The sequence below is a fragment of the Wasmannia auropunctata genome, unplaced genomic scaffold (genome assembly GCF_000956235.1).
Source record: "Wasmannia auropunctata unplaced genomic scaffold, wasmannia.A_1.0 LD335828.1, whole genome shotgun sequence".
In the NCBI taxonomy this organism is placed as follows: domain Eukaryota; kingdom Metazoa; phylum Arthropoda; class Insecta; order Hymenoptera; family Formicidae; genus Wasmannia; species Wasmannia auropunctata.
The window spans coordinates 2737688-2752175 of record NW_012027062.1 but is presented as its reverse complement, the minus strand read 5'-3'; the positions used below and the strand labels follow the sequence as shown (position 1 = coordinate 2752175).

General features: G+C 38.0%; 1 protein-coding gene across 2 annotated transcripts in view; it reads left to right on the top strand.

Annotated features, from left to right (window-relative positions):
• The first annotated feature begins 207 nt into the window (after positions 1-207).
• The window catches only part of LOC105455966 (gamma-aminobutyric acid receptor subunit beta), a 70736-nt gene continuing 56455 nt past the window's right edge, over positions 208-14488 (top strand). For both annotated transcript variants that reach the window (XM_011699700.1, XM_011699699.1), the window contains exon 1: positions 208-396. In XM_011699700.1, coding sequence (XP_011698002.1) covers positions 299-396 — 98 coding nt within the window. In that variant the 5' untranslated portion in view covers positions 208-298. The remainder of the gene's footprint in view (positions 397-14488) is intronic.

The window sequence follows — 14488 nt, the reverse complement described above, 5'->3', positions numbered from 1 at the left end:
GGATCGTGGAAGAGCGACGGGCCAGAGAGCACACGGTGAGGAGCCTGAAGAGGAAGCAAGACGGGGGTAGGAGGGTGGGCTGGGCGGGAGGGAGGGCGGGAGGGTGAGACGCAGACGACACGCAGAGAGGCGCCGGGTCAACGCGCCAGGTAGCAACGCCTCAGGACAGCCGTCGACGTTCCCTTCGTCGCCGTTCTCGTCCTCGCCGCCGTCGCGTCGTCTCAGCGGCGGGGTGGTGTTGTGATTCCTCCCCTTTAGAACGCGGACAACTCCGCGGCGACTCCGGGGGACGACAACCATGGGGTCCTTCCACGCCGTCTCCGGGAGCTTCGTACTCCTCGTGGCCGCGGTCGTCCTACTGCCCGCCACGCATCACACACCGTTCGCATACGCCGCGTAAGTCAGCCGTTTTTCTACGCTTAGAATTAAATGGAATGCGAGAGAGGCGCGCGTAACGCAATCGTGTAGAAGAATTTGAAATTAGCATGTGGTTTTTAAAAAGTAATGCTGAGAGACGTGACAGGGTTATTTTTAAGGAATCGTTAGTATTTTACTAATAGCTTGAATCTAATCGTCAATGTACTATATACACGAAGTACAAGTAAAGTGTTAGAAAATAGGATTCTGCAAAACGTCGCGACACTGAGTTGTTGATGTTTTCTTTACATTTGCAAAGCAAGCTTTATCGCTGTCTTCGATAGCTATTTAACCGAACATTTCTAGACTTTCCATGTCTAGAAATGTTCGAAGAACGTGTGAGAATAAAATAAAATAACAGTTAAAGTGAACATACTTAAAGCTTTAAAGAAATAGTGAAAAAGATATTGCATCTGTCATTTTCTTAGAAATACTATTCAATACTTCAGAAGAGTTTATATCTAGACACTTTTGAATTTATAGAGATGTCTGTGAAATATCTTACTATAATAATATAAGAGATTATATCGATTCTGTCATTAATAGTAAAAATATCTAATTCGTAGAATTCTTGATTTTATTCATACTTTTTTTTGTTAAATGTCACATTGGAAAACAGCTTTCTCACAAGAGATTTTAAATACTTTTCACACACATATACATTATTCCTCTATTAAAAATATCAATATTGTTGATACGACAGGAGACCTAATTGGTAATATTTCACACATTACCTTGTATTTATATTTATGATATATAAAGGCGACATATCTCTTTCACATTAATTACACGAAGAAACATTCTTGCCAGATATAACATAGCTCTTCCGTATTTAATGTTGGAAAAATATTGCGTTGGGCAAATCGTGACGAATGACATCTTCATTGCGATAAGCGTCATTCATTATGCCACTTCGACGGAAATAACGAAGTTTTATTACGCGATCATGTCTGACGTCAACCCGCCCGCTGCCTACTATCAAGTGCAAACAAGATAGGTTTAGCCTTTGACATAACGGGCGCCACAATGAGAGCGGCGTGTAGCTCTCTCCGCCGTCTGGATGCACCTCCGTGATTGCATGTAAATGAGCGGATACATGCAGTCACGCTGCATGTCCTAGTGTATGTCTCACCACCACGCGCGCAAGCTCTTTCCATGATCACAATGACACCATCCCTCGTGCCTCTAAGGCGACGATAAGGAAGCTTTCTCTCTCCCACCCCACCCCCTCTCTCACTCTCCTCATTTTAATAAGCATAACATATTTAGCATCGTTCATTGCTCGTCTTAAGCCATCTATACTTTTCCAATAGATTTGTTTTCGTCAAATTATTAATCGACAAAGCCAACATAGTAAAGGCAAAATTTTAACTATGTGATTGACATTAATTGCTATAATATAAAGGTATTGTAGCAATATCAATTAATTCTAATAAAAGAAATATTATATATATAATTTATACCAGATTAAGAAACAATATTAAAATCTGTAAAATAATTATATACATAAAAATTATAACATCTAAAATAAAATTTTTATACGCAAATTGAGAAAATCTTTTTACGTATTCCATTGCTGTGCAAAAATTATCTTATAATTAAATTAAAAGATTAATTAATAAAATGCGTTAAAATGTTTATTATAATCAAATCATATTACCAGCTTAACAATATTTTTCAGTGTTTTAACTTTTATTATAATTAATAGAAACATTTATCACACCCGAGCCTTATTGTCAATTAGAAAATGCTATTTCGAGCAGAAACAAAACGATAAACTGTAGCGAATAGAAAGAACAGAAGCAGACGTGAGCAATAGTCACAAAGCGCAGACAATGTCGGCATTGGAATTGGTCGATGCTACACCCGCTCATCCGTTGATCGCAATTCACTAGTACGTATTAATAATACGCAAATGTAACCGGCAAAGATATCTGCAGCGCCAGCCAGCGCTATCGATCACTTTGCACGAAACATTCGACGCACTCGCGAACGACGGTTGCGGTTACTCATTGTCAGACTCTTTCTCTGGCCGCTGCAATACGTTCCGTTACTACTGAAATCTTACTACGGCCATTGTAACGTTATCTTTCAAGCATCTCATTAAGTGTCTCAATTTTTTCTAAACAAATAAATGTAATATATAATCACATATGAGCATATTTTCTCAAACAAAAGACAATACTGAGACTTAATTAATGTTATTTTTATAATCTTTAAAACGTAGAATTTTTAAGTAATAGCGTTAAAAGCATATTTCGTTTTGACTTACTCCGGATGTTTAAAGATATATCTATTGTTTTATAATATATTATAATATTTATAATATATAACATATATTTATAATATATAATATATAATACATTTATAATATTCCTATCGTGAATTGAATCGTTACGATTATAAAGCGACTATAATTCTCTGAGTGAAAACTATACTTAATGTAACGACAAGTTGTAAACACGGTTTTCTTTAGCAAACGTTAGCAATAAACGATACAAGAAACAGTCTCTGTTTCGAGGTTAGACAGGTATGAAGGTTTTCTACATACAATCTCTGCTGCATTTATATTCCAATAATATCACAAATATAGATTCAATGAATAATTACAAACGGAGACGTAAGTTTAACTCGTATCGTAGTAAGAATGAGGATAGAATATAGGGGACTTAGTCAGTGGCATTGACTAACTACGACATTATCGATGTTCTCGTACGTTTAGGATTTGCCTAACGAGACACGTATACTTGACATACGGGATATATAGTTAACCAATTCTCTATATTCTTCAGATATTAAAGACAGCCTCTCTTAAGTATATTGGACAATATTATATCTGTCTATAGCGGGACACAACCGATGTCGAAACAGTTTTAATTCGCCGCGCTATTACCTGCGACGAAGGTGGTAAACGGGTAGTTACATGTAGTCAGAGGGATTATCAATATTTACGCTCTTTCGACGAGCGGAGCCTCGGTCGTTCCACCTGTTTCCTCCTCGAGTGGGCCGCGCTTCTCTCTGGCCTCCTCCAAACCTCTATGAGTACCAACCGCGGAGGTACTGTAGTGTGGTATCGGTGATCGCAGTAGAGCTCTCGAGCAGGAGGGTGCTCCCAACGTGGCAGAGCTCCAAATCCTCCTACGCCGCCACCCTCGCTAGCTCACCAGCGGCTAGAATCGTCGCCACCCTCGCCCACTCTTTGGATCGGTGGCCCCCTTCTCTCCCCCACCCCCCACAACGAGGAAGAACACCCTTTTTGCTTCACTCGGTCACCCGGACGGAGCTCGAAGCTCCGGAATCCCAATTACATCGCGCCATCTTCATTCAAGTTTCCATTATCCTTTAGATAGCTTCATTACTTAAACCTAACAATTGCAGCTATTAAGCGGCAATTATTTTGATGAGAATGTAACAAAATCTCATAACAAAATGTTACAACTTTTATTTAAGGAAAATGAAAATAGTGCTTAATAAATATACCAGCGAAATTGGCCGAAGTAGTAGTACAAGTCAATAACAAAGGCGGCTATAACATAAACGAACTTCTATACAAACTTGTTTTAAAATAATATAAAATTTTTTTTATCTCTTTTTTCTAGTTTATATTTTATATAACTTTAAAACGCTCGCATTTAAACATTTATTCAAAAAACATTGACTTAAATTTAGGCTATATTCCTTTGATACTGCTATTCTCCAAAACTAGCTATATATTTGTATATCTTTATTTTGGTTTTCAAATATAACTTTATTTAAAATGGACATCTTTTTATGCGAATTATCAGAAATATATTATAAATTTAGTTCCACATCAATTGGCTTAGGAAAATGCTAAAGATTGCGATTATATCATGAGTAATTAATTTTTCGCTATTGTCGAAAATATCCGTTCAAAAATTTCGCGAGCGGCACTATCTACCGTGATATCTTACGTCGAGATGCGACTCTCGCAGATTGTGAAGGATCCTTTGGCAACTTTCCGGAATTGGAAACATCGTGGATTATCTTCCGGTCGAGAATCGTCGTGTTTTCGTCGCAAGAGCATCGCCCACCGCGGAAACAGGCGAAATCGCGCCAAATCATTGGACTTCAACTGACCTATTTTCTGCGGCGGTATACAAACGCGCGTATTTCTGCGACGAAACGGATTGTTGTTTTCCTTCGCGTATCCACTCTAGCCTGCTCTATGCAACTGCGTTGGCAATACCACCATCGCTTGGAAGGGTAACTCTGACAGCCGATGCCACCGAGTGTTTTTCCATTACCGCTTCGGCTAGAAGAGATTTATCTTTCTCGCGGTCCCGCGGATATATCTGGCATTCCGTATTCGCGTAATGGAGCTTTAAATTTATTTCCGCTTTTAGAAATGCTACCATGTATCCCAATATGAAGTCGAAGTCTGGCAGTAACTACTGAATTTTTTGTACGTTCCTATTTGGATGTTTAAGAAATCATATCGATCACGCAAAGATATTTCCGGCATGAGATATTAAATCTCGATTATTAAATAATAAATGATCGCAATAATTGCAAACGTTTTAAAAAAAGATATGAAATATATGGATTCTTATATGAGAATGTAAAGAGTAAAATATTAAATATATAAACATACATAGCATTCATAGTAGTATTTAATATTAAAGAGTAGCACTATATAAGTAGCAATAGAGTATAAGAGAATAACTTTAATTTCATTATGTTGAAAAAAGATGCTTCATATTATGTGTACGAGTATCGATATAAGATGGTGATTGTAAAAGGTAATGACAAGGTCAATGGCTACCATAGTTTAATTTAAAAAAAAAACCGAACATTTTACGTAAACAATTAGTGACTGGCAGCTGGCATACAAAGACTGATAGAAATCGGGCACAGTGGAATAGAGAAACGCGAGCAGAGAGAGAATGACGCTTCGTTCGCAAACAACCAATGCATATTTAATAGTGGACGATTATTAATACGCGCTTACGCGGGTGATTGATGAAACCATACGGAACCGTGCAAGCTTGAACAATTTGTGTCACAATTTATATGTCGCAATGACCGTAGATCTGTTCTATTTTACTGCGCTCTTAATGCTCGCAAAGCACAAGAACTTTTTGATTAAGTGTTCTTCAAAAAAAAAAAAAGAAGAAAAAGAGAATAAGTTTTGTAACTAAAGAAAAGATAAATTTCATTGCAAAAATCCGGATCATCTTCACTCGGAGTAGAAAATAAAATTTTTCATTTGTTTTGAAATTGCCTATTGCTCGATCTATTACTTAAATCGTAAGAAAAAGGTTACGTATAAAAAATAAGATACACATTCCTAAATTGTGCAATAAGCATAGTTTCTCACGGTGTAGCAAACGTTATTTTCAACGTATCGCTTTAGAATCCTATGCTACATTTCTATCGACGATGTTATGATGTTTAGAGAGATCACTGCGTGACATAACAAAACGTATTTCCGATAGTAACTTCAAACTTAATCGGAATGGCGGCCGGTAACTCGACAGCGAAGAGGCGCGAGCGAAGACACGAGAGAACGGCATCCGGATCGACGAGCGAGCCCATCTAGTTAGCTGCAAATCGAATATTCTTCGGTAACTGTAATATCCGGTTGAGCCGCGCCGAGCATTCAAACGGCTGACTGTTCCTCATGCTTTACCACTGGCACACCGAGTGCCACATAGCAACGATACAGGAAACCGTAGCCTCGATACTAATGATTTCATCCACTCGCTGGATTCGTTCGCCCTTGCTCACTCAACAATTTATTCAAGCAGTTCTCGGGTTTTTGCTACGTCAAGCTGACGTTACCAATTTGTAAGAAACACGTGGCTTGCTGCATAATATTCATGTATGTGTGTGTTCAAATATATATTTGGATATTCATCATAAGAAAATATTTTAGCAAAGACAAAATATACAAATACACATGTAATATATTATATAAATATCTTTAAAGAATTCTATCTTTTAAAGAATTTGTATAAAATAAATTTTGCAAAATTTTTAAATATTTCTCAATATGTGTCTCTTTGAAACTTTCTAATAAATTAGTTATTATTATTGTAAATCTATTTTTAACACTAAATGCCTCTAATAAATTATCACATTTTGTAAATTAAATCACTAACTTTAATAGTATATAATCCATTCACGATTTAATTTGGTCTGAGATTATTTGTCTAAAATATGTAACTGTTTTTTAAAACAATGTTAGGTCCCACGTTAAAGTTTAAGCTTTTTATTTTTATAAAATAAATGAGATACACGTATTTTTTACCTATGTAGAAATGATTTATTCAGAAATAATTATTTTGATCTAAAACTGATTTATTTAATAGAAAATAGATATTATCTAAACAGCAGATAGATCGTCACGAATGCTTTTACATCAGTGTAAAGCAAATAATTGACGCCACTGCACGTGCAATTTTCTTAAATCTGTTCCGCAGAAATTTTCCTCTCATTATAGTGGCATTGTATATAAACTTAAACTTTTTTTCTTGCATAATAATCGTCGAGAGCATACCTAATACGACGCTCTTGGCCTTCGAACTTTTTATGCGACTTTACTATATGTATTTTTCACGGTACGTTTGCCGAGTATCTGTCATCTTTCGCGGAAGTTCTATCGCGATTTTTTGACAATCTCCCTGGTTATTCATGGGTGTTCCACGTATTTGGTGCGATTCGTAATTCCCCAGCGCATTTTCCATTATAAATATCGCGGCGATACTACAAACGTGCTGGTTAAAGTTATTAGTGTCGGAGTTAAAACACTTGGACAGTAACCGCGATGTGGAGAGTCGAGCACAGCTCGAGCGGTCACGCGATACGGAGACTTTCCTGTCCGCTTCTGGATTTTAACTCGTGGCTTTTGCGCTCATAAATTCGTGTGCCGCGAGGCGAGTGTCACGATTAATATGCGGTTGTTCCACCCCGTGTGTCCCCTCGCCGCGTCTACGCGACCGCCACGTTGCGAAATTCGCGACCGTGCCGTGACAGTCGCCATACTTTCAAATTACTTTCAAATTACCACTCGCCAAATAACGAAGATTCCACCACGCAATGCGAATGGAATAAACCAAATTATTACGTCGGCGACGGCCGCAAGAGCGAGAATAAGTTACGACACATACACGTAATGTACCCTTTCCTGCAGAAGATGCGTCGACAGATGAATGTCGACTTATGGTTAATGTTGACTTATGGCTACGTGACGTAATAAGAAAGCTGTATCTATTTATTATCATAAAAACATTTTATGCAAATATCTTATGCAAAGTTATATACTTGAATATAATCTAATACAATTAATATCAATAAAAGGAGACGTTGAAAAATTTAATACATATCACTGATTGTTGATTGTTAGAATAAAAAACATCATTTATAACAAAACATCATTTATAACAAAAATATGCCGCAATATAGCGCACAATAAATAATTATATCAAAATAGAATATCAATAATAATACATGTAAAGTGTAGACAATAATATTTTTAGATATTTTTTCGAGAGTAAATATGATCGAAAATATCGAGATGTACCTGTACCTTCACATGTGAGTAGTCAAAGTCAATCAAATTATTTATAAATGAATGGCAAGGTATACAAAGGTGTACCGCGAAGAAATTCAACAGGAATCGATTTGCGTTCAAGGATGAATGAAACGAAGAATAGCCAAGAACAATTACGGTAAGCAAACGTTATAACCAATGTTGGATACTAGATACTGGCGTAAAAACCGCATGCAAGTGGTAAACACAAGAGACAGGTAAGACAGTGATAAGCAAATAAATCAATAAAGCCAGGTGAATTAGCAAACAGCTTTTTCTCTTACGTGCTAAATCATATGAAGAAAACAAATAATTGGCTCGATAATGGCAAACAAATGATATTCCCAACAAATCCTTAGAATTTATAGATTGTTCGCGTTTCATTTCAGAAATAATAAAAATAACTTTAAACAGCATAAATAAGTTTAAAATTAATACATACACAACTAGATTAAGTAACTCATTTTACATAATGATTAATACGTTAATTATAAAGTAATTGTCTCGAAAATGACATACTGTTGGAAATGCAACAAAGGAAGCAAAGCAAAAAGGAGTTAGAGGAACAAATTGGACGCAGATTGAACGAAGCCAATGGTAGCATACGGGTTTGCAGGTCTTGCAAATAAATCCTTGCAGATTCGAATATCACGCTCTAGATGAAACGATGCGGGTTGCAATTAACTGTATCAACAGCTGTACATATGCACGTTACGAAATACTATTAGCTTTTAAATCAAGAACACCGAAGCTTAAACTCTTGACGACTAACGACAGTAACAAAAGATAAGAGAGAAAAACATTATTTACACAGTCAAGTGAGAGGCATACGCGGTGCATGTAAGTGCAATTCAGAAACTCTCATAATCTGCCATCGGTCTCTGCCATCGCGCCGTTCATCGTCCGCGATAATCATCACACGCACGGGATCGCAATGTCCACGAAGAAGGATTGCAGCTCTAAAAGCTTTCTTTCGCGCACGGGGGGTTGAAAATACGACGAAGTGATAGACGACGTAAATGTCATCCCTAATGACGCGAGTCGGCAAAATGATGAACTCGATGACTTCTCGCGGTGCGGTACGCCGCACGCGTGACGTACGCGGGGAGGGGGGGCTCGAAGACGAGCGAAGATGACGGGGTGCGGAGTCGGTGAGGAAGGGAAAACAGCTTGCGCGAGGGAGAGCCGGGGAAGGGAAGGGAGGTTGTCGGAGGTTGTGGGTGGCCGGAGGAGAGCGGGGGTTTCTCGCGTGCAGCCTTGACATGGGCCAGGAAATCAATGGGACCTCCACACCGATGCAAACTCGGTCAACCAAGCCGCGCAACGGCCCACGTCCATAATGTCGTGCAGTACACGCGGATGTACACCACTGTCAACCGGCAATCGATGCGAGATCTTGTCCTGAGGAACGTCTTCGCGTTAACCATCGAATTTGTACATCTTTAAATCAAGCGACGACACGAGCTATTAACCTAGAGCGTGCCGTTACTCCGTTTAATAATAGAAGATCGAAACGATCAAATAGGTGAACGATGAAAATAAACGTGATGAACCTTGCAAAAAAAGCAAATCGTGGCTGCGATCTGGAACATTGATTAAACCGACAGAAATAAAGTAAAATATGAATAATAATTTAATGAGTATATTTCTTCTTAGAATCTATTAAAAGACACTTGGATGAGTACCAATAAATTTCAAATCTATAAACAAGTTTTTTCTTTATGTTTAGGTTCTATTAATCCTCTAACCGGAACATGGGTTAGAAAACCGGTACTAATAGCAGTCATAATGACCGATGTTCCGGTTAGAAGGTTAATGAAGAGCGATCCTATATCTTTGTTTGTAAGTTGACGGACTTTATCTTTAATATAAGTGATACATTCGGATAATGAAATGCTTTGAAAGAAATGTCCGCGCTATCGATATTAAAGTCAGCTTGCATAAAAAAAAGAATCGGTATTCGTACATCCCTAAAAGTCGCGATCTCGATCCGACGTCCATCCTGTTGTCTATCGTGATGATGGCATCGATGCCGATGGGCAGGAAATGAAACGACATTTCAAAGGAAATGTCAAACAGTCCAGTAGGCACGCCTCGCCGATCAGAAACAACCACTCTATCTGTTCTCTCCACTTGATTTCCCTACATCAGATATCAAGTAACGAAACAGATACCTGCATTTTGCAAATGACACTGCATCGATAGCTAGATAAATAGATAGATATATTTTACAATTTCTGAAACTACGTGGTTTCCTCACGTCGACATCTTCGGAATATACGTTTTAAATTATGTGCCATTAACTGGATTCAAAATCGAAATTCGTCAAACGAGTTCGCAGGGTTGAAACATAGAAAGAAAACAAGGGAGCTTTGCGAAAGAGGAGTAGAGAGGCGAAGATGTCGCGCAATTCGACACGTCAATTCGACGACTGACAAAGTGTTTTCGTTATATGTCGACATTAGCGTTATTGATGAGAAATAACGGTCGTGACAATAGAGGCCGGCCTCCGACGTAACCCACAATCGCGGCCGTGTATCTGCATGCCAGAACCTTGACGAGAGCGCGGCCAGGGCTGCCAATCAATGGCGAGGACATCACCCTCGACGACTAACGTCTGCGTCCTTGATCGTCCGTTCGCCGCCGCGTCGAGCGCGGCGACTAAAGCCACTACACGTTCGGAATACTTGAGGCGCCGAGGTCAAGTCAGGGCTAAATTCCAGGGCTAACTAACGGTAACGAAAGTACAATAGCATCTTCTGCAGGTGTATGAATTTAAAGGAGAAAGAGCTACGTTAGAGCCGCGATAGAGTCAAACGACTCGAGGACGTAGCGTCGCGTAGGTGCAAACACAATCTATACTACTTCGTGCGAACATGCCGATTAATCATATCATACAATTGCGGGCATCGATTGATAATTTCTAACATGAAACACATATGTTTTACAAATAAGACTGCATTGATAGATAAATAGAAATACAATCTTGAAATGCGTGTGCATTATATTATATTATATACAAGAGTATTTAATTAAATATTTACTAAATGAAAATTTAAGTGTCTAATGATAATTAAAAAGATAACTAGAGAATCATAGAAAAACTTATAACAAGTTCTGCGATGTATAAATGTTTTGTCTTTGTTTCTAACGAAAAATAAAAATTTCCTTTTACACGTTTCATGAAATCCAGTAATTTAGTCAGAATAATATGGGATGGTAATTTCCTAATTGGCTACGCGCGGTTGATTGATTGATTGCATTTGTTTATTTCAATATGTAGCGCAAATAAACATCATAAATTATAAATTTCTTATGTATGATCATTAAACCATTGCTATTGTTCAGTTCGTTACAATACCGGCATCGAAATTAAACAGTCCTGTACGATATGCGCATTCGTGAAATTACAAAAACCACGAGAAACTAGAAAAACTAACGGACCAACGAAACATGTTTTGTAATTCAGCGCATGAATAGAATCAAGCGCTCGTGTTTGCGTGTTTGCCACGTGAATGAGTGTGCATCGAATCGCCGAATACGAATCAAGGAATTTTGTGTGTGTGTGTGTGTGTGTGTGTGTGTGTGTGTGTGTGTGTGTGTGTGTGTGTGTGTGTGTGTGTGTGTGTGTGTCGATGTAGGAACGTAATAAAAGAACTTTCTAGGTCACATTAAGGTAATGCATCGCGGTTACTGAGTTGAAATTTGTCTAAAAGTTAAGCAAATGCTAAAACGACGAGCATAGCTGAATTTGAAAAAAAAACTAGTGAACACCATCAGCTCTTCTAGTAATTTACATATAACCATCTCGAGAAGATGAACATTCGTATGATGTAGGCGAGCGCCCTTCGTTTTTGTGTATCAGTCTTATCATCAACAAGAGACATTTCACAAGTTTTTTAATTAATTATTTCTGTAATATATGTACATAATAATTACTTCTATATTCTATAATTCTACCATATTTTTATATTGTAGAATAAATCATAAATAAATTCTTCTTATTAAACATTATTAATAAATAATTCAACAAAGCGCATTATGTTGAATTCAGAAAGTATTGTTTACTAATTGCTTTTTAAATCCGATATAAGACATTTTAATAGTAAAATCTTAAATTATTATATTTTATCGTAAACTAAGGTAGTCAAATAAAATTTATTTTAAAAATATATGGTAGCTATCGATCACGTGTAGTTTGATTAAATTCTAATTTTAGCGGAAAATATTTTGAGAAGTATTATGTTAAAGAATTCGTTATTAGAATATTTGCAGTCATGGTTATGGAACGCATGGTTATGGAACGCTTGAATATTTCAAGATGATGTCATAAAACATCAACATGCCCACCGTCAACATGTCACGCTGTTTGCTCAAATATATATATATATCATCCTTCTTAATAGATTCGTGACTCTCCGAGCTATCCCTAACTAATCTCACTCATCGTGCCAATAACAACCATAAACTATAAATACAAAATTGCGGCATAATCTCGCATCTTCGAGCGCCGGTGATTATATCCCACGCAACTTCACACATCGATTGCATCCTGTGTCAAGGTTATTTACTTTTATTCTTCCGACGCGCATGAATTTCTGATCAGCGTTGGGACACGTGCCCCCAAGTCGATGAGAAATATTTATAACGTTATCGACCGCATTTCCGCGATGCGCGATCGGGCCAGCAAACGAAGTGCATGTCATTTAGTAAATTATCAATTAGAAATGCACAATGTAATGACGCGAGTCCAAAGATTGGCGCCGTCCAATCGGACGGTGCTTTTTATAAACAGAGATACCACGAAAGGACATTAACGTTGAAAATAATTCGCGGCCGAAATGAAAAGAGCCTTTTGCGGTCATCTTCGTGATGGACCGAACAATTGTATAATTGAATAAAACTCCGCGGGCAACACGGTAAACTGGTAATTTTCCTCTGGCAAATACGTAATTATTGGCCCGTATTTACGCGGACCTCTCTCGAGTCAAGACGTATATAGCCGGCTGAAAAAAGCACCGACAATGGCGAACCCTCCCGTGTATAAAAAGCCATTGCAATCACGCGGTATACTGGCACGCTAATGGGGCATTGATATAATTAACTGCCATACCTGGGCGCTCTTATCGAGCCTGGCTTGTACGTCGCTGGAGCCGCCGCCGCCGTCGTCGCTGTCGCCACGAACGCATGCCTGGAACAAAAATAGCATCGCGTTGTATACTGTGTACCAAGCATCGCGCGTATTCTCTTGACTAAAGGTGAACCTGATATATCACACTGGCGTCTGAGACGGATTAAAGTCGGTTAAATTCAATTATCGTCGACTCATTTTTCAGTAATATGACAAGAAATCAATAATGACATTTTTAATTTCCATCATTTTACACTCGTCTCTTAAATTTTCAACTTTTTTAATATATTAATCCACTAGATTAATATATTAAAATTAATATATTAAAGATTTAAGATTGAGGAGATTTGGCAGATTAAAACTGATCGCGAAATTGCACAGTCAATTAATTCTAAAAAATGTAGTATAGTATCTTTTTTAACATCAAAGTATAACTCACGATTTGAAGCAGTATCATAAATTCCTTTTTATAGAAGGCAGGCCAAAAGGAAAAAGTAGAACATAAATTTTTACTCTCCAAGTATCTTCATAATTTATTAAGATTTTTTATTAAGGCTCAATTGTATTAAACGTAATGTTGCAAATTGAGAAATTACGTTAAAAAATTAAATTTGCTCAAGAATCTATAATAATTTAATAATCTATAATAAAGAGAAAACACAGCTCAATGTACAAGACAAAACTCTTTGTGTAGAAGACACGCAAAATACAACCGGCGCTTACGCGTACGCTCGTGCGCACGCGATCGCCTCATTTTCGCGGATTTCTGCTTCTCGATTTGCGTCAATGTGCATTACGTCTTCGCGCGGGAGCTGTATTTTTATTTAACCCAGAGTGCGGAGAGCGAGCGCGTCGGGCGAAAGTATCGCGTCTATAATGGCGGCAGGGGAAGTGGATGTGGAGGATATCATAAGCGCGCACGAGCTGGGTAAAATCGAGAAGCAGAATATACGAGAGAGAAAAATACCCCCGGGGATTGGATACGTGCGTAAAGAGAGAACGTCGAATTAAGGGCTAAACAGAATTTCGCGCGCGAATTTCCAGGAGTTTCTCATATTTTCCGACGTACGTATCCGCAATATGCCTGGCTTTAGCACGCTAGAAATACACACACTTCACTTTTTCATCATCCGAAACGTGCACCGTGCACATATTCGAGGATACGTACGCAGGAATAATCTCTCCTGTGCGCCAAAAACAGCATATATCAATGCGAGATAGAAATATAAATACAGTATAAATGGAGCAACTACCGAAATTTCTCTCCATCGCATTTCATTATGAAAAGTCATCGACGAAATTGCAATTTTGCTTCTCTAATACGTCAGAATCTGTTTATCGTTCGTAAAACAAAGTAGAGATAAAAATGGAAACTGTCGATTCATATT